General features: G+C 40.3%; 2 protein-coding genes across 5 annotated transcripts; one reads left to right on the forward strand and one right to left on the reverse strand.

Moving 5' to 3' along the window:
* The first annotated feature begins 824 nt into the window (after nt 1-824).
* On the forward strand, nt 825-9,958 carry LOC131233302 (uncharacterized protein At1g32220, chloroplastic). Its single transcript, XM_058229958.1, has 7 exons — nt 825-983; nt 6,488-6,590; nt 6,713-6,801; nt 7,009-7,064; nt 7,259-7,405; nt 8,861-8,986; nt 9,439-9,958. The coding sequence occupies exons 1-7, from the start codon at nt 874-876 to the stop codon at nt 9,717-9,719; spliced, it is 912 nt and encodes a 303-aa protein (XP_058085941.1). The 5' UTR covers nt 825-873; the 3' UTR covers nt 9,720-9,958.
* A 1,193-nt stretch (nt 9,959-11,151) lies between these two features.
* On the reverse strand, nt 11,152-20,068 carry LOC131233301 (uncharacterized). 4 transcript variants are annotated; one of them, XM_058229956.1, is made up of 5 exons: nt 19,912-20,068; nt 18,887-18,987; nt 15,737-16,395; nt 13,127-13,253; nt 11,152-11,552 (listed from the first exon to the last, which is right to left on the reverse strand). In XM_058229956.1, the coding sequence occupies exons 1-5, from the start codon at nt 19,984-19,986 to the stop codon at nt 11,513-11,515; spliced, it is 1,002 nt and encodes a 333-aa protein (XP_058085939.1). In that variant the 5' UTR covers nt 19,987-20,068; the 3' UTR covers nt 11,152-11,512. The 4 variants fall into 4 exon arrangements, with proteins under 4 accessions (XP_058085939.1, XP_058085938.1, XP_058085937.1 ...); XM_058229955.1 differs by having other exon boundaries at nt 13,127-13,256; XM_058229954.1 differs by having other exon boundaries at nt 13,127-13,259.
* Nucleotides 20,069-20,436: the final 368 nt, after the last annotated feature.

Genomic DNA, 20,436 nt, shown 5'->3' on the forward strand with positions numbered 1-20,436 from the left:
CATTAAAATTTTATTGGGAGCTGCAGAAGTATTGATCAAAGGTAATCTTTTTATTTTCCCTTCATCCAGGTCTATGTGACCTTATGAACAGGTTGTAGGGCCAATATATATCACGATGGGCCCTAGGAAGATTGAACGTCATCATCAACGCTTCTTCCTTTGGCGTGGTCTAGTTGAGCTTTCGATCTGCCTCATTTTTTAAGTTTATACCCTTAAATAATATGAAAAAAATGGATGGACGGTGTGGATAAAACCAATACTTTACAGTTGGTGCCTCAGAGCCCTGCCTGTTCTTAGATTGGGTCAGTCGGACAGTTGGTGCCTCAGAGCCCTGCCTGTTCTTAGATTGGGTCAGTCGGGGTAGTACCCAGTCCTCGTCCTACATATGTGTGATACGTGTACCATAGAGTATCACTACCTTTTGAAAATAACGATGGCAGTGACCCCAATCACCAGACTGTTTCCCGATGGGGTCTTCATGAAAATATTTTCAGATGATCAGAACCGTCCACTTTATGAATTTTAACGTGTATGGGTCAAGAACCAAAATCCAAATTGAACGAAACATTGTGACAAATGACGTGCTAAGTTTAACGTGATTCGGTTCAACTACTTATTTTAACCATAAGAAAATAATTAGATTTTTAAGTAAGACCCATTAAAAATAATTCCAAGACGATGGACGTTTCCGATCGTCCATATATCTCTTTTATGTGGGCCACATAGTGCGATGGATGATATTTAATATCAATCGCGACATACACCACGAACTGAAGCTCTGCTGTCGATATTTTGGTAATTCCAACTCTGCCACCTGCTCCCGATGTAGGCCTTTCTTTTCTCCTGATATCGCTCGCCAGTCGCTCTGTGCAGATGTCTCTGCTTTCGGCGTCCGCTCCGATTTCTGCCCATCCGCTCCGATTCAAGAGATGGGCGATTCCGACTCGGGCGAGTCGATTTTCTTCGCCTCCGATTCAGAAGTGGTCAGGAAATCCGAAATCTCTCACTCAATTGATTTTTTGTATTTTATTTATTTATTTTTCTCTCTATTAATTTATCTTTTGCAGTATTTTAAGCTGGAAATGATTGATTTTTCTTGCGAGAATTGATATTTACTTGGAGGCATGAAATGCTATCTGATGTTGGATTATATGAATTTGGGAAATGTTCAAAATCCTGTTTGATTGTAATAATGAACATTAGCTGCTAATGATGAATTAGAATTGTTCAGTTGGAGCAATTCGGTGTTCAACGTTGATGATTGGATCCACTACTTTTACGGTAGGATTCCAAATGCGGTCTCATTCTTTCATAGTATGGGGAATTGCCGTCCCATAATTAGTTGTTTTGGCCCAATCAACTGTTCATCTTTGGCACTCGGGTCAATGTGGATTTCATTCTGCAGTTGTTCTCACATGTCTGAGTTCCCACGTTTATGGTGTTTAGCGTCTCTTAGTTGTTGATGTTGTTTAGGAAATTGCTTGGTTGTAGGTTTAGTTGCTTAGGGCCCATTTGGTAGTGGCAAAAGTTTAGTCTTGGACAATCTGTCTATGCCATTCTCTTGCAACTCTTGTGTGGTCCAGTCATGCTGCCCTTGACCAATTATTCTCATGTTGTTTATCAAGCACCTAGAATAATGAAGGATTATTTGGCACACATGTGGTGATCGAAAATGCACAGTGGCATATGTGGTGCATGCAGGGTGCTAGAAGATGTACGGTGGCACATGTGACATATGTTGGGTGCTAGATGATGTATAGTAGCAAACATGGCACATGCGTTGCATGTATAACTTGACACATGTGGCAAATGTGGCATATAAAGGGCACAAAAGGTTGAACATGGCTATATTTGCAACGCTTAAAGATGGATGATGACATTCATAGTACAGTGGCATGTATGGTACATGTGTACCATAAAAGAATGGTCTGCCTTGTACTATGATGAGGACAAACTAGTCGTTAGTTCTTTTAGGATAAAGAAAAGCCCTACAATGGTTAAAAATATTTGGACATGTCCTCTTTTTAGGTTACGTACGGACAAGTACTAAACAAACTATGGATAGGAGGCTTGTCCCTAACTAACCTGTCAGAGAGTCAACTTTTGCAACTACCAAACGGCCCCTTGGTTGTCATGCTTAGTAGTAGTATTATTATTAGCAAGTTGTTAGGGTTACTCCCAGTAACATTTGCCCCTCTCGAGTCCTAGTCGCTAGTCTGAATAAAGGAGGGTTGATTTCAAATGAGCAACTTTTTGTCAGACTTTTGCCGAGATACCATGAGTATAAATTTTATTTCAAATCCTGATGATGATGAAGTTATTATGATTTGGTTTTACGAGTCCATATATTAGTGGCTTGAATTTAGATTTCAAGAACAAAATAACTGCTTAGCAACATTGTTAAGGCCGCTGGTGGATACCTAGGTGTGTGGATACCTGATGAACCTGACCCGATTTTAACCGGTCCGCCTAGTCTATGACCCATCAAGAAATTGGGTCGGGTTCTAGTCTCGCCTTTCGAGATAGTTAAATTCAAGTCCATCAACTTGGACCCATATAAAATTTGGTTGGGTCTAGTTAATTTTAATAGTAATATTATATATAGTAAATACATATTGATTATTCTAGCAATGTAATAAGGTTTCCTAAGCCACACACATGTGGGAGTGACGATTTACGCACCACAACTATGTCCTAGTGGCACCTGTGTGTGCGTGGTCTAATCAATCCCTAACAATGTAAATGCTAGTTGACCCAAACCTAACTAGAGACTAAGTTTTAAAAACCCGTTGGGTACTTGAACCCAATTGGATCCGAGTCCGGGTCTTTAAGAATGAGACCCAGACCCAAAAGAACCTAGACTTGGCAAGACTTGAACCTGGTTGGCCCGGGTATAGGTATTATAGGACCCGACCTGTTGATAGCCCTAACCAATGTTTTAAAACCAAAAGTGGAGCTCGGCCTTTTTTGTCAGCAGTTCAGTCCAACTGTTGTACCATTTGGTCAGACTTGCTTTAGCCCATTTGGCCCTAGAAATCTGCTTCATGTAAAGGGTTGTTCGATAGTAGTAAAAGTTAAGTACTTCACTAGTTAGTCGGAACAAGCATCTTGTCTATGGTTTGTCTATTATTGGTCTACTCAAAACCCAAAAAAAAAAGAGAGTAAGTTGTTATTATTATTTTTTTAAAAACTATTGTAGATCTTTTCTTATTCTTAAAAACTAAAGACTAGCTTGTCCTTGTTATGTTACACAATGGACCATTCTCTTGTGGTAAACATGTGTCACATATGCCAATGTGCAATCATTCATCTTTAATTGCCATATATATATATATATATATATATATATATATATATATATATATATATATATATATATATATATATATATGCTACATTTAAGATTTTGTGCCCCTCATGCGCTACATGTGCTACATGTGCTACATTCGTGCATGTGCCAAGTTGTATTTGTGCGGTGTGTGCCATCATATATTGTCAAGAACGTTACATGTGCCACATGTGCTACCATACATCTTCAAGCACTCTGCTTGCACCATATATGCCATTATACATTTTCAACCACCACACGTGTACCACATGTGTTAGGTTTTCAATATGCACATGTGCCACATGTGCCAAATAATCCATATTTGTAGTACTTGACAAATGACATGAGAATCACTAATCTAGTAGAGCATGAATGGGCCAAAAAAGACAATTTTTGCTGCTACCAAACCAAGGTTTAATAATTGGTTTCAATGTACCATATTAGCCACAAGTGAAGCCGAGCTATCTGCCAATATGTGCTGATGCACACTTTTGCAACCCATCCAGTGTGGGATAGATTAGGATAATGACCTGGATTATTCTATAGGTCCCTTGATAAGGGTTCTACCATTTAGCAAAAAGCTGAGGTCTAGACATCAATACTTTCAAATTGACATAAATGAGTAATTTGATATGATACTTGGGCAGTGCATGACGGTTGATACACAGGCCTCACATCATGGTCGGTCCCACAATATATTTTTCTAATGGCGGGTGTCCTTCCTTGTTGTTCCCTATGTTATGGCACACCTGATATTTGGATTGGCCTATTTTTTTGGCCAGGGCCATACAGAAATGGGCACAACTGATGGACAGTGTGGGTTAAAGATGCACATCATGGTGGGCCTCACATAGCTACCTGTAAACTAGATGAGTAGGTGTGGTTGCTACTCAGTCGAATTGCCATGACTTAGAAGATACAGTCTAGGTCAGCTGAGTCCAGCCCGATTTCTTGTTGGACTATAATACCAAGCGTGTTTTGGGTGGAATTGAAGAGGCATGTTTCTATCCCAAATACCAAGCAACGCCATTTCTCATTGAAGTAGAAACACAGCCTCAGGATTTGGATAGAATTAGTCCTGCTTCACTCATCAATCTAGGCCCACCCCTATGGGTGATGCAAGATCATGCAGTGGTAGGGTCCACACTGGTCCCCATTGCTATGCGATGCAAGATCAGGCCTTCATCTGTGGTCTGGTCGGACTGTCGGGCTCACAAATCCAGTTGGGATGGCGTATTCAACGCTCTGATTGACCGTTGGGGCCCAAAGAGTTAATCAGAAGGCAAGATATGTCATACAGTTGGACTGTGGGGCCCACAGGTCCAACTGTCCAACTGAAGAGCTCCTTGGGGATTTTATACGAACTGTATGAGAGGAATTGAAGTTTTTGTACAAACCGTAGGCCATACAGTTTGTATATAGTGAGTCTAGAAGAATTGGACCTTTTATTTTCCAAGTTCTAATTTATTGCTAGTGGAGAAATTTTAGGAAATGACTTAGCCAATAGCCTTTCATATTAGACTTCCCTTATTTTAACTAGAGGAATTGGCACGTGCAACGCACGTGGAGAGGAATGGGGGGAGAAAAAAAGGAGAGGAAATGGAAGGAAAGGATGCTGCCACATACATAGAGAGAAAGAGAGGGCCGCCAACAGTGGGCAACCCATCCACACTTTTGCCAGTTTTGTAGCCCACTTGAGTTTTAGATTTGCCTCTTGCTTGGGCTGACGTCCGAACATGAGGCAGCATAACAGATGTATGAATGGATGTTACACAATCATCATGGTGGGCCCCACAGCCTTTGTTGGATGGGTTCATCATGCAGGCTACATGTAAATGTAGGAGCAGGCTACTTGTGCAGGAAGGAGGAGCAGGGAGGACCTAATAAAATCCAAGCCATCTGTTAACAGGCTAAAATCCAAGCCATCTGTTTTTAAGCATTAAGCCTGCAGATTTTATAAATTCAAGATCCCTATAAATTTATTAAAAAAAAAAAAAAAAAAAAAAAAAAAACAAAATTTTAGAAATACTATTGTTCTATATTGAAAATCTCATTTAATGTCCTGTAGAATCTCGAAGTCCACAACTCTCCTAAAACTAATTGCATGGGCAAAAATGTCCTTGGCTCCTTGCGTAATACATAGTGGAGATTTCAAAACTTATAACATGTACTTCGGCTTTAAAACCGTACATATGGGATTATTGTGGAGAGAGAATGGATTGGGATGTTATGCATCCAACATCATCATAATTTAAGCCTTATCCCAACTAATTGGGGACAGTTACACGAATCTCATTCCGCCATACCACTCTATCGAAGGCCATCACTTTTGTTAAACCCAATAGGTCATCAATCTTTCCTTACTACACGGGGGAAGAAAAGAAAAAAGAAAGAAAGAAAGAAAGAAAAAGAAAAATGTTAGTCACATGGTTCCGAATACTGTATGATTTGTATTGGCTGTTCAAAAATCCTAATGCCATGCATTTTTCACATGTACTAATAAGGGGCCAAATCAGTTAAATTCATAGAGATCTGGCCAATACATAGTGTGTCTCTGTCAATACACACCAATACATAAGTGTGTCTCTGTCAATACACGCCAATATGTAAGTGCATCTCTGTCAATACATGCCTATACGTACCAGCTTGGAGGCAGCAGTACATGCTAAAAGCCTAAGATACTGATATTTAAAACTTTGGTTTGCCAAGAAAACCCTCTACCTGCCTGCATCTGGAACTCAAATTGCAAGATAAAGATCAGTGATAGATGAGACAATCATCCACAAAGTGGTCTTTTTGAAGACATAAGAAAGTCCTTCAGAGTTCTGAGTGACTAGAGAGACTGTCTTTGTATATGAGTGATTGGTTTGAATGATTTCTAGAGTAATCAAGGTACTAACACACTCTTCTAAAGATATAGAAAGCAGAGGCATGGGAAATTTTCCCATAGAATATCATTATTCATTTACAATTTTTCTAATAATTTTTAATGTACTTTGAAAATAGTTTATTTTTGCAAAATGTTTTCTATTGTTATCAAAGGAGGTATTCGCAATAACTTCTCTTTTGTAATTCCAAACTCATTGAAACTGGTCATGAGGAATATTGATTCATAAGAAATAAAGATGGTCTAGGCCTATCAACCGGCTCTGTTTACAGCTTGTGTAGAATTAAAGTCAGATGCAGTTACGCCGCAGCGAATATAAGTGAGGACTTCTCAGCTGCTCCAATAGATGTCGTGGCTGATGTGAAGAGTGAAAGGGTCTGAACTTGAACCATACTCTCAAATTTTATTTATTTATTTATTTCTTTCCCTCTGCTGTAAACTGTGCATTTAGGATATACTAGAGACATGAAATCTCTTGATAGTTTTTCCTTTAGTAGATTGTGGTCTTGGGGGGCAGTGGTTTTGTTGGTTCTGCAATATGCAAGGCTGCAATATCCAAGGGCATAGAAGTTGTCAGCCTGAGCAGGTGCGTCCAAAACTCTTATCTGGAGCGTCTATTCCTTGATGGTATTTATGCTCGTCTATCACCCAAAACGCTTTCTCTGTAAAGAGTTACTCATCTCATGTAAGCAATGTATCGCCACTCAAATATTTTCTCATCGCCTTGACAGCATTGATATTTTCTACTTGCTGTACTAAGTTTTGGAAGCTTAAACTTGCATACTAATTACAGGTCAGGGCGGCCTCCTTACACAGATCCATGGGTCGACCAGGTCACATGGATAGTGGGTATGATCTATATCTTTCCTGTCCGCTTCTTTGGCTAAGCACGAGTGTTCCATTCCGAGTCTTGATTTTTGTCATTCATTTATCTATGCAGCACTTGCTTTGAAATCAATGACATAAACTCAATAGATCCAGATCATGTTTATTTTAGATCTTTGCCCTTAATATTTTGAAACATCCTGTCTGTTTTTGTTCAGGTGATGTTTTCTATGCGAGGTGGGATGAAGTACTCGTTGGAGCTACTGCAGTTGTTTCTACTCTCGGCGGTTTTGGTAGTGAGGATCAAATGAAGAAGATAAATGGCGATGCCAATATTTTGGCTGTGGACGCTGCAAAGGAATTTGGTAAGAGATTGGCTGGGTTTCATTTTGCTTTGAACCACAATGCTTTTTATTGTGGAATTTTGTTCCCCATTGCAAACATGGTCTCTCTCATTCCTGTAGCCTCTGGTTTATGACTTATGAGATTTGGAATTAAATTATAGTAATTGTTTTTGGAGTACACTTTGGATGGAAATTTTACGAGTTCAATTGTCCTTTATTGTATTTGTGCAATCTTTTAAAAAACAATCTGGAAGCTTAACTGATGAAGCGCAAGCTTGGGTTTCTAGTGTTCGACTGTTGGTTCGAATCAGTTCATACTGTGGTCATCATGATGCATGATGTTATAAACTGCCCTTCAAAAAGATCTATACCTTTTAGGTTTGTTTGGAGTTTTTCCCCCTTCAAACTGGACCTGTCATGGCCTTTGCCAGTTCCATCCCATTCTCAAACAGTTCGTTTATGTTTCATGGGTGGGAAATTTAGACTTTAGACCCATGTTTTGTTTTCATCTTTGGGCTCTTCGGACCCTTCCTCCTAGGGGCACAACTCAGAGAAGGTTGGGTTGGGTTGAGGGTCAACCCTAGCGTGACCCAACCTGAAGAGGACCCGACACGACCCGAATTCCAGCCCAAGGTGGCCAACCCAAATTCCTTGATACTCAACCCAATTTGACCCGACACGACTCAAATACATATGACTATTCCCAACCCAACCAGAATTCCAGCCCAAGGTGCCCAACCCAAATTCCTTGATACTCAACCCAATCTGACCCAACCCAACTCAAATACATGTGACTATTCCCAACCCAACCTGACCTGACCCAAATTTGCTCAACTCCGAACCCAACCCGATTTCAAATCAGGTTGGCATTTTCCAAACTGAACCCAACTGGAGGACCTTGACAACCCAATGCAAACTTGGGATAGGTCAATTATGTAAAAGGGCATGGCTCTTCCTCTTTGATCATTCAATTATGTAAAGATGTAGTTTTTGTAGTAGGGGGGATGCAGAGCGCTTTTCTTTTATCTTGCCCCGTGCTTATTAAGCTCTCTTTTTCATTCCTGACATTCTCTTATTACTTCCTAACACAGTATTTAACCTTTCAAAAATGGATATGACTGAATAAAACAGGAAAAGAGGATCAGCCAAAGTAAAAAAGATACAAAAATGAAGAAATTACTTGCATTCAATTCAAGAGAGGAGACCATCTAAAAAAACTCGATAAATTCAAAGTGTCGTATATTCAAACAAGGCTTGGTTTTGTTAATGATTTGGGTTTTGACTAAAATGCCAATGGTCTTTTTAGATGCACAGAAACTGAAAAAAGGACTTAGGTTTCGGTTCTTGTCCAAGTTGTTTTTGTGCTTCCATCATTTCAATTTACTTTGTAGTGGGCTGGCCATCGAGTTCTTTTCTGTTTCCATTGCCCCGTGCTTCGCAAACATGAAAATTTTTAATTACCTTTTTGCCATGCAGGAATTCCAAAGTTCATCTTGATATCTGTGCATGATTACAATCTACCTTCATTTCTACTTTCTTCGGGATACTTCACTGGGAAGCGGAAAGCAGAATCGGAGGTCCTTTCTAAATACCCAAGCTCAGGTAAGATCCCCTATTAAGGCTACATTCGCTGTGTAGGACCAGAATCCTACACGCAGGCAAATGTACCATTGCAGCACGCATTTGCAAAATATGCTCCATTCATCAGGCAGGCCCTACTGTGTGCCTCCCTGGCTCAAAAAATCAGGTCAGTCTGCTCACCCATGGGTAACACATGACAGAACAGTAGATGGTTAAAATATTTTGACAAATGGTCTGCATTGGATTCAACATACAGGTATGGGCTACCTGACCAGTGAACGAGCCTGATTTTGGGCCAGGGAAGATGCTGTGGGGCCCACCTGATGAAAAAGCAGGACTTCACATGCATTTGCTTGCAAATAGCTTTTGCATTTTATTTTATTTTCCATTCTGACCTTTCAGCCATGGATTGGTCTCTGAATTTCCATTATGTCGATCAATTGCTCCATATCTGAAATTGGAAAAACTCTCAGGTGTTGTATTGAGACCGGGATTCATATATGGGAAACGAAGAGTAGATGGCTTTGAGATCCCGCTCGACTTGATAGGAGAACCATTGGAGAGGTTCCTGAGTGCAGCGGAAAATTTTACAAAGCCCTTGAGTTCCCTCCCAGCTTCCGACCTTCTCTTAGCACCACCCATCAAAGTCGATGATGTTGCACTGGCAGTGATCAATGCTGTCACGGATGATGACTTCTTTGGTGTTTTCACAATCGAGCAAATCAAGGAAGCTGCAGCTAAAGTAAGGGTGTGAATCCTTCCTCACTCAAAACTGATCATTGCTGCTTTCTATCGTGATCCACCAGAAACATCTGATGCCTGGTTCGAATATATACTTGGATGAAACGGTTCAATGCAGTTGTATTACTTTAAAGATTCAACATGTTAATTGCAGGTGACCTAACATTCTACCTGTTACTGAGGTTCATGTAAATTATACTATGTTGTTGTTACGGCGTTCCTTCTAACATGATGATAGTATTTTGGCATCAAGTTCTGCATCGAAGATTCTTGGCATTGCGCTTTTGAATCATGGTGGATCGAGGAAAAGGGAATGTATTACTGGTACAATCCATTGTCATTACGTTTTCATATTAAAGTCACTTTGATGAGTGGGATTTAGCAGCAGTCAATGGGCTGGGCTGGGCTGTCTGGGCTTGTGTTGTGATATAGGTATGTGGGCCGGCCTGACCTAAAGATTAAGGCCATTTATTAACTGGGCTGGGCTCAAGCTGTCACAGGACCCGTCAGCTCAGTCCGAGGGCATTTTTGTCATATATCATGGATGGTAGGGCATGCTTAATGAACGTATCAAATCTTACACAGATGTTAGTGAATGGGCTCAGGCTTGGGCCTTATTTACCTATCACGGACTCTGCTACTCTGCTACGGCCTGTTTCTTTTGGCCTGTCATGAACCTGGGCGAGCCATGGGTCTAGCGTTCATCACATCCTGTCATCGACATCATGAAGGATGCAGCAAAAAGCACCAGCTCAGCAAAACACGCATGGGTCAGGCCTCACGATGAATGATTTGGGGTACGTCCAAACAGGCGCTATGCATTAGGAAGGTGGGATAGCCCTTCCTAGAAGCCAGTGATTATAAGGGTTTCAGGTTACAAGAGGGCGAGAGGTGGACAAGTCTTTGAAGCATAAGGCAAGCATTTCTCTTGAAAACCATGATGAAAGGCTTGAAATGAAATTCAATGCCCTTTGGTAGATGGAATATCTGCTGGTTTCGACATTAAAGGCCTGTTTGGACAGCAAATTCAAAACTACTGTGGTTTCATAAGAAAGAGGAGTAACCTATAAGGTAGGGTCGATGTTTCATCCAAATCATCATAGAGTGGGATTTGAGATCCCTTCCATTTGGTCTCTTGCTTGAAAAAATTCAAGAGTTAGCCCATCTGATCTACTCAGATCTGCGTTTGCCCAAATTGGCCTTAAGAGCAGCAACTAACAGTGCTGCTAAACATTCATCATCTCCACATCAAAACACGAGAATGCCAATGGGACCAGATCTGGGCAAATTGATAGGCCCTCAGATCAGGTCAACGTTCTGCTGGAGTCCAGCCACCAGCTTATCTTTTTCGAATACTGTCACCCAGTACTCATTTAATGGTCTGGACCAAGTTTCAACTATCGACTTGGTTTTGAGAATTCAAGTATGAGAAATTGCACACAAAATTGAGAATAGCAGTTTGCTTTTCAAATCCATTAAGAGAACTTCTGATCCCAATAACCTGGGCAGGACACTTCATATGCATATGTTCTAAGGAACCCATCGGAGCTGGAAAAACACTACAGGAAAAGATGGTTTCTCTTTTCTGAAACTAGAGCCAATTGACAGTGAGAGCAACTGGCAGTGATGTGATGGTGGTGCTACTTGTAGTTTTGACGACTCCGAAATATTCAACAAAACTCGGGAATCTTAATCATGTATCATGAGATATGTGGTTTTTATGAACAGAAGTGCCAATGAACAAAACTCGTCACATCAGCCATGGCCATTGCAATTGATGTGCTTCCCCAGAATCAAGGACAGAAGCTAATGTTGGCTCTTTGGAAGGGATTGCTCCAAAAGATACCTGCATGACAAGGAAACATGCAATTTTTAAGGCCAGTTGGAATGTGGTAAATAGAGACTAAGAAGCCATTACAAAATTCAGAGCACCTGGACTAAGCTCACAGAAAGACTGGTAAACCAACCGACTCCAAATAGCAGGGAATTTTTGGATTTAATTACATCTCGATCATTAAAAAGATGGTAAAAAAATCAGTAAAAATGAAATCCAAAAATTCGGAGAAAGAAATTAAAATAATTAAAAGTTCTATATGCATAAGCTATGCGCATAGGTAATCAAATAGTAGGCTAGTATTTTTTTTAAAAATTATTTTTTATTTTTTAATCCTTCCTTTTCAATTATTTCCATGTAAATCAATGTCTGCACTAAAATTTTCCAGCATTTATTCAATTGTATCAATGTTGGAAACCACCGATCTCTAATTTAAATCGCCCCAAAAGTTTCTCTTTATAACAAAATGGGTTTTTTTTTTAATAAAGTGTTTTAATATTGTTCACCCAAAAAAACACGAGATTTTCTCTCTTTTTTTTTCATCTTCTGAAGTATGTGGAGTTTTAGACATTTCGTCAATTGTACAAGTTCTTTTGAAAATACGGAGTTAAAAGTGGTGTTTACTAACGATGCCTGCAATTTTGCTTCACTCATATGGGTTATGTTATACAGGCACTCCATTTCCAACAAAATTGCCATGTCTAAACCCATCAATCAGACACACATTTACACTTCAACTAGGAAAAACCTTTTCTTTCCTCCCTTTGTTACGCAAATATCAAATAAATACCCGTTGTCCAGCTCTCAGCATATTTCAAGTTATCTAGATAAAATTTTATCTAATAATACATTTTTCAATATCTGTATGCATGAACAGAATGCCAGGGCCCATATTTATCCAGGTCACCATGTCTGTGTCCTGGGCAGGATAAATAGCTCGTATCCGGTCGAGTGCTTCTGGACTCTAAAATCTAACAAGTAAAATTTCAACTGGTTGCAGCTAATGACCAACCAATTCATGTCCCAGAAGCAAACAATTCGATTTAGAGTTTGTAAAAGGAATTCAGAATAAATCAAGCCATGATGGAGAGGATAGGTAATTCATCTGCTGGTCTGAGTTGCTACAAGAGGGGCCAAGGTAGGGTGATCCAGACCACCGATCTGATGAGCCCTGACGTGAACAGACCAGGCCCCAGATTGTCCCAGATTGGAAGGTCCTGACCATCCAGTCTTTGGCCTCTTTTTCCATCAAAAGCGGGCAAGTGATGTATTTCCTTAATTACCCAACCAAAAGGTCAGGGCCCACGTGGCATGTCACATCAGATCAATGGTCTGGATCACCACAATGCAGCCCTACTTGTAGCAACTCGGGGCCTGAAGATACAAGCAGATTCTCAAGCCAAGGATCATATAATTCCTCCACACACCTAACAGCATATGCATGACTAGAATCAACCAATCAAGTGATTGTAGTTTGGGGATTGGGTGCAGCAGAAGCATATAGTCGAATCTTGAAATTTTAGAACTTTTGAAAGACAGAAAGTACAATTGCATCTAAAGGCCACAGAGAAAATAAGAAATCTTACTTGCCCGTATAGAAGCCAGCAGAATACCAAGCAGTCAGAACTTCAGTGAGGTCCGTCTCCGAGCTGATATTCTGTGAGGCCCCGCTATCTAGTATACTCGAACTCTGTGTTTTTCCTCTTGCTTTTTCTCCTTCTTGTACATTTATGAAACCACAAAAGTCATTGTCAGCCTCATAGAATTTTTAGGGTGCGTTAACATGGAAGAAAAGACATGCAATGTCAAGATGGTGAGACCCATCACAATTCTCAGCACTCCAGTCCATGGCTGCTCAAAATGCAAAGATATGAAAAAGAGGCCTGCCCTAAAACTATCTCATTTGAATCTAGGTGGAAATTCAAATAAAATGACCAATAAACTTGCGTTTTTGTGACTCGCTGACAGATCCAACCCTAGTTCGCAATGACATAATCGCATGATTCATGATTATGCAGTTGTCCAAACAGGGAAAAATGTATCCATTATTTTTATCCTTACCTTATTTTTTTCCTTTTCCTCTTTTTTTTTTTTTTTAAATTTCTTTATTTTTTTAGAGAGAGAGAGAGAGAGAGAGAGAGAGTAATGAGGACATCACATCACGTGAGCCTTTGCGCACGTATCAGAGGAGGCGAGCCCCAATCTCTCTGTGGCTAGGCAAATATCCGTGTTGAATACCCCATAGTGCATGCACGAGCATCTGGAAGACACACACTGGGAAGATGCACATGAGTTGCTTTAGGGAGTGATTTGGACCATTGGATCGCATTGATTACATGATAGGGCCGTTGATCGTCGACCATTCTTTTTATCATAGGACATGTATGTTTTAGGATGTAGTTTTATGTTCGATTTATGCTTTGGACACGTTATGAGTGGTTTTATATATTTTTTCTTAGACTAGGGTTATTTTGGTTAAAAGACAAGACGGGAACTATTTTGTAATTTTCTAAAGTTCTTGAGACTATGTAAGAGAGAGAAGGGGGGGGGGGGGGGGTGTGGTGGGGCGGGGGAGCTCCCTAATGGTGGATTTCTTTCTATAAAAAACAAAATTCTTTGGGTTTTTTTTTCTTCTTCACGTGATGTGAAAACTTGTTCCATGTGATTTGGAACAAAGATTGGTGTGATGCTTATCTTCAAGCAGGAGAGTGCGAGGCTTCCAGTTATCTACTTTTGAATCTTCCTTCTTCGTTTGAGGTATTTTGTTGAAATCTCTTTTGTTCTTCACCCAAACCATCCAAAACATTTCCAAACACCTTCTTCCTTTCTTCATTAGCCCCTCCATCAAAACCCCACCATAACGGACCAAATCCTAGCCAACTGGACCCCACATGTGTGACCATACGACCCCATATGCGAGCCCACTGGCTGGTCCGTATGGCCACATCCCCATTCCCCCTTGCATCTTTGATCCTTCCTTCCAAACCCCCATCTTCCCTTGTACAAAACCCTAACCCTAATCCTAAAATCCCAAATCTCCCAATTTCCCCCAAATTTCCAAACCCTAGATATTCAAATCCTTCAATTAACCTAAAATTCCTAATTTCCTTCAATCACAAAACCCTAATTCCCATCTCATAATACCTAAATCCTTTAATCCCTCATCCAATTCCTCAATTTAACCCTAATTTCACCATTTTCTCCAAACTTCCCTAGCCATAGCATCACCCACACCCAAATCTAGTAACCCTTAGGTAATATTAGACCATTCCCTTTACAATAGACATAACCCTATGCTATTTGGATGATTCTACATCCATTAGATCCTAGTTTTTCATGTTTAATGGTCTTGTAAGACAATGCTTGGCAACTTAGGCTTAAACTATGCATGTTTTCCTCATAGGATCTTGATATCTGTGTTGATGTTAGCAAGATTTGTGATTTTCATTAATTAATTTAATTTTGCTGATTGATCACTCACATTTTTTGAGTTCATGCATTGGTCCTGCATCGGAGAGGCAATGGAAAACTCATTAAAAGAATCCCCCGATACAAAGAGAAGGGTGAATGGGTGATGCACCCCTTTCTGGCCACAACGCATCCACCAAATGATTTGCTCCTCACCGGACGTGAGCAAAAATGTTTGGTCTCGCAGTCAAATTGAGGATTCAACAAAGATCAAAGATAATTTCCAAGGACCAGCAACTGATCTGTGTTGAGTTGTAAAGGAATTTGTCTAATTCGATGATTCCATCATTGAGTTCTTCAAACTAGGTGCACAGAACCACCAAACTGAATGTACTTGGACGACTTTCAAGTCAATCAGCAAGTTTTTAACATATGGAAGTCATGGCCCAACATAGAAAAAAAGAAGTGTTGCTCTTGTCCATCTTTTTATTGTTATTTTATCTATTACAACAGAATTTTCCTACTTGTTAGTCTTCATTATCTTATTGAACAATTACATATAATGCAACCGGACATTGAGAGAGACGATACAATGCTACAGGACTTATTACTAGCAAATTGAATGAAACAAACCTGTACCAGCAAAAGAAAGAAAAAAAAGAAAAGAAAAAAAGAAGCCAAAATATGTAGTTCTCTCACCCTCCCTCTCTCCCTCTCTAACAGTTCACAAGATATCTCAATGTTAGATATGAGAAAAAACAAAAGCTAATAGAAAAACATCTACTCACCTTCATAGCCATCAGAAGTGGCAGAAGCAGTCACCTTCATGGAAGCAATTGCTTTCTCTGCAGCTCCCATTGCTATTTTGAAAACACTGTCATCTGCCAACGAGGATAATTTCACTGGATCTATTGTACATGATGGGCCAGTAGTACGAGCATCACTATTAGGAACACATTGACCACCCAGGTCACAAGCAGGTTTTGAAGGTGAAAGACCAGCCATATAATGGCAAGAGTATGGGCAACAACAGGAAAAATGGACGGGACAGGAGGTACTATGCGTAGTGACTTCATGTGCTTGAGAGGTTGAACAGCACATGTAACATGGTACACAAGAACCAGAACATTCTGAGGAAGGTTGATAATTCCAACCACTAGCTTGATGAAGTTGCTGTAGAACCCTTTGCCTCTGCTCCTCAAGCTCATAATACTGGCCAAGTAACTTTCTGTACTCTTCACCTTGTATGTCTGAATAGCCCTCAAAAGTTTCTTGCACGGGGAGAGAACTAGATGCGTGTATGAAAGGTTGTGAGGCGGATGATTCTGCACCTAGATGATTTTCTTGAATTGATGGAAGTTGATCAGATGCCCCCACATCATTGCAGCGTGGGTATGTCTCTGTTGCACTGTTTGATACATTGCTGCTATTACCGTCCAGCTCCATACTTATTTTGTGGAAAGGATCAAGAAAGAACATGAGTTAGCATACACAAATATAATTCGGAACGTGAACTTAATAAACTTAGGAGAACAAGAACTGTTCGAGGACATTGTATTTGTGCGGTAATGAGAAAGTCAAAAGAGTGTGCGTTCATCCAGGATAGAAACTCGGAGAACATTACTTTTTTTATAGATCATTCGGATAACATCACTAGTATGCAAAGGGAATAATATTGGAACGACGAACATCATCCATTGTCTGCATCAAATTTACTCTCATGACATCAGCACCTCGTGCAGACAACAATGAAATGTAGAGAGTAAACTTTGTTTAATCACCAAGGATGCCTGACTATTTTCATCACCTCCAGACTAGATCCCTATACACCCCTACTATTCCTCTCTTTCCCCCCACAAAATCCACAATATCAAACAAAGCAATCATTCACAATGATGCACTGGAATGACCATTTTCTGTAGAGAAGCAAAATGCACCACTCGTGGAGAAACACAAGGGGAAGTGGTAAAGAAGAACTTGACACAGTGTCTATAAATAACTGTTGGGATCAAATGACTTTTCTGTAAATGGTTGGCATGTCTCAAAGGCAACCTCAATTTTTTAATCGATGAGAGACAAACAAAGAACATAATAAATAAATAAATAACAGTTAATCTCCCATCATCAACACCCAAGGAATAATGACTGTTAGTCTTAAAAGAAAGCAGTCAAGGTGGCATTTGATGCCCCACTTATATCAGAACTCAAACACATGCAACATACAGTCATGAGCAGTTGATGAAGAATGCTCACAGCCAACACAATATGGATTACATGAGTTTCAGTCTAGTCACAATGGAAAAGATAAACTACAGTATTGCTGTCAAAAAATTAAAACATTTAATAGATCACACTTTAATGCAAGCACTTGACAATAGGCACAAGCGGATTGCATTTCCTTTCTTGCAGCCGTCATGCAAGAAGAGAGTCCAGGACTCCCAAGTTGTGAAAGATGAGTCTTGAGGAAGTTAAAAGCAAGTGTGAGGAAAGGTACCCGAGTTTGATAGGTGATATGGAAGCATCGGCTGCTTGGAAAACTAATGTGGATGATGTCTATTGACAAAGAAATGCAGGTGATGTGGAAAAGGATGAAAATGAAGCGAGGAAGTTGAAACAGGCATGAAATGGTACAAGAAACAGGAAGAAGATACACTAAGGAAGCTTGAGAAAGCAGTACTTTTATTTTTAATTTTTTTGTGTGTGTGTTTGTTTTTTTTTTTTTGGGGGGGGGGCAACCCTCTGCCTACTCAATCTTTGATTTCGAATTTCATATTATTCATCTATAAGGGTGCGTTTGGTTGCACCAAATATCATGAAATTCCACAATTAACCAGCCTAATTTGGTGCAAAATATAATGATATTTCATGATTAATCAATCTAATATGGTGCAAAGTATCATGATATTTCATAATATTGGTGCAACCAAACGCATGGTAAGACTTAAGTTTCCAGACCTTTTGTTTGGAGCTCGTTCAAATGGCATGTCAGCTTAGGCATCTTTCTTTAGCAAACAAAGACTCATGCAGTCCATCAATTGCTGTACTGATCATGCTAAAGCAGAGCTTTTTCCTATTATATAAATTGAACTAACCATAATGGGAAGTAATAGTATAAAGTAGGAGATCCAGGGCATGCATTGGCAACTCGGACAAGTTGGATGGGACTCATCCAAGTCAACAAGGAATGGTTGGGCCTGCTCTAGTTCGACACCACGAGTCACCCCCGACTTGAGTGAGTCAGTAATCAACTTGAGACAAGATGAGTCAGCACAAGTCACCGATTCTTAAATCCATGGTTTAGAGCATAGGTTATTGTTGGGTCTGAAATTCGACCAAGTCCTCAGACTCCCATTATTGCTTATCGAGCTCCAACCTTCCCTATCATGCACCAGTGCGTGTTAAAACATGGTTTCTAAGGGAAACAGTGGACCGCACTCCCCCTCCAGCGAAGGGTGCACCACCCTAATTGCTCTTGAAAAGATCTACAATTAATGTATCCTGCGCACCTAGCTAGTGGAAGTGATGTGGGCGCGATATCCAGTAAACTTCTAGAATGATGGGAAGTTATAAATTGTCTGAGCAGTTTGCAACATGTGTCCAAAACTGTCATTTGGGTTGGAAATAATTGCCTAACAACTTCTTGAAGACAAAAGACCATGGATTAGGATTTTTATGCATCATTTACATTAAACTATTATGTACCATTTACCAAACTAGTTTTCATGGTTTTTAGCTTTTAATCAAGAGTTTTTTCCAATGGAATATTATCTAGGGCTTGTGCCAGACCATAACCTAGAATGTACTTTTGTTTCCCATATCAACAAAAGCATCTTGACAATGCATATCTGGTTGCATAACACCTACAGTGGAGTTAGTAATAGCATAATATCAAACAATAACAAACGAAACACAATTGTAATAAATAGTTATAGACTTACATCCTAGCATCAACAGTGAGATTAGGACCGATTTCATTATCACTGCTCGTGACCTTTTCATCGTCAGCAGGATTGACTTGATACTTGCCGCTGTGCATTTTCTGAAGGAAAAAAAAAAGTACACGTTCAAGTAATCTAGACAAAAGGCAGGAGAAATACAATAGCCACATAACAGTAAACAACTTGATGCATCTATGTGCTTGAGTGTGTGTTGTGAGGAATGATCAGCTACAAATAGTTTCATGCCACAAACCATTTTTCCCTTGGTTTTGAAAATGGGTCATAGATTAAGTTAACCAACAACTGTTTGTAGGTGATAAATTCTCGTGCATGTACAGGGACTTGAATTTCCTACTTTACAGGGAGACCTTATAACCAAAAGCTCTATAGGGCTCACCAAGATGTTTGTGTGACCTCCACTCAATCCATCCATCCATCCATTGCACCATCTCATGTTAAGATGTGAGCTCAAAAGATGAGGCAGATCCAAAACTCAAGTGGGCCACACCACAGGAAACAACCACCATTGAAACCTTCTCAAAGCCACTGTGATTTTTATAAGCCATCCAGCCCGTTCATGAGGTGATTCCCACCGGGGTGAAGAGAAAACACAAATATCAGCCTGATATAAAACTTCTGTGGGCCCTAAGAACGTTTCAATGGCGGGCGTGCAGTCCACGCTCTAGCAATATCGCCCACTTGAGTTCAGAATCTGCCTGATTTTTTAGCGCATGCCTAACATGAACCGGCGCAACGGATGGACGAAGTGAATATAACACACACATCGCAATCGACCCCACTGAGATTTTGGTTCCACGGGCTCCCTGTACACAGGGGGTTGTAGGAAATTCGTATTCCATAAACAGAGGAGAGACTCAGAGACCATCTACAACCAGCTATAGGTTACCATCTCCAATTTCACCCTCAGAGAAAATGGTAGTAGGTTGAGTTCATCTACAACTAATTGTAGGTGATCGAGAGAGAGAGAGAGAGAGAGAGAGAGAGAGAGAGAGAGAGAGAGAGACCTTGTATTTGGAGATTGCGTTGTCGAAGGCATTGATGAGAGCGGAATCATCCCAGATCTCTGTTTCCTTACCCATTTTCCCTCTTTCGGATTCGAACCTTTCTCCCGCCACCTGAGAGATAGATATGTGCAACTGCCCTAAATCCTCTGAAGGAGGAGAGGAATTATTTGATACTCCGGCACAGCTTACACAGGCACTCTGAAATTGCACAGCTTACATAAATGAACGCAAATTAAACGGGCCAAATTGTGGAACCACTGTACTTAATCCTGACCTCTGATTCGTGTAAACTTATCGGCTGCAATAGGACAATGGTCGTTAAATTTTTAACGGGTGCAGATTGGGTACTACCTCCACCGGGACCTAACTAGATAACAAAGCCCCTGTAACTCTGTAAGGGCCCGTTTGGCCGGTGGATTGGAAGGGATTAAATGGTATTAGGGTGGATGGCATGGATTTCAAGGTAATGATGGTGTTGTCACTGAATTGTCTTAAGATCCATGGGATTGCTATATACCGGGATTG

Source organism: Magnolia sinica, chromosome 18 (assembly GCF_029962835.1).
Source record: "Magnolia sinica isolate HGM2019 chromosome 18, MsV1, whole genome shotgun sequence".
Classification (NCBI taxonomy): domain Eukaryota; kingdom Viridiplantae; phylum Streptophyta; class Magnoliopsida; order Magnoliales; family Magnoliaceae; genus Magnolia; species Magnolia sinica.

Coding starts and splice junctions, on each gene's coding strand:
- LOC131233302 (XM_058229958.1), top strand. CDS start 874: ATGTCTCTGCTTTCGGCGTCCGCTCCGATTTCTGCCCATCCGCTCCGA. Junction 984..6,487: donor TCGCCTCCGATTCAGAAGTG/GTCAGGAAATCC, acceptor CTCTGTTTACAG/CTTGTGTAGAATTAAAGTCA. Junction 6,591..6,712: donor CTGATGTGAAGAGTGAAAGG/GTCTGAACTTGA, acceptor TTCCTTTAGTAG/ATTGTGGTCTTGGGGGGCAG.
- LOC131233301 (XM_058229954.1), bottom strand. CDS start 19,986: ATGGGTAAGGAAACAGAGATCTGGGATGATTCCGCTCTCATCAATGCC. Junction 13,260..15,736: donor CACTTCTGATGGCTATGAAG/GTGAGTAGATGT, acceptor TAAATGTACAAG/AAGGAGAAAAAGCAAGAGGA. Junction 11,553..13,126: donor GCTGGCTTCTATACGGGCAA/GTAAGATTTCTT, acceptor CTTGTCATGCAG/GTATCTTTTGGAGCAATCCC.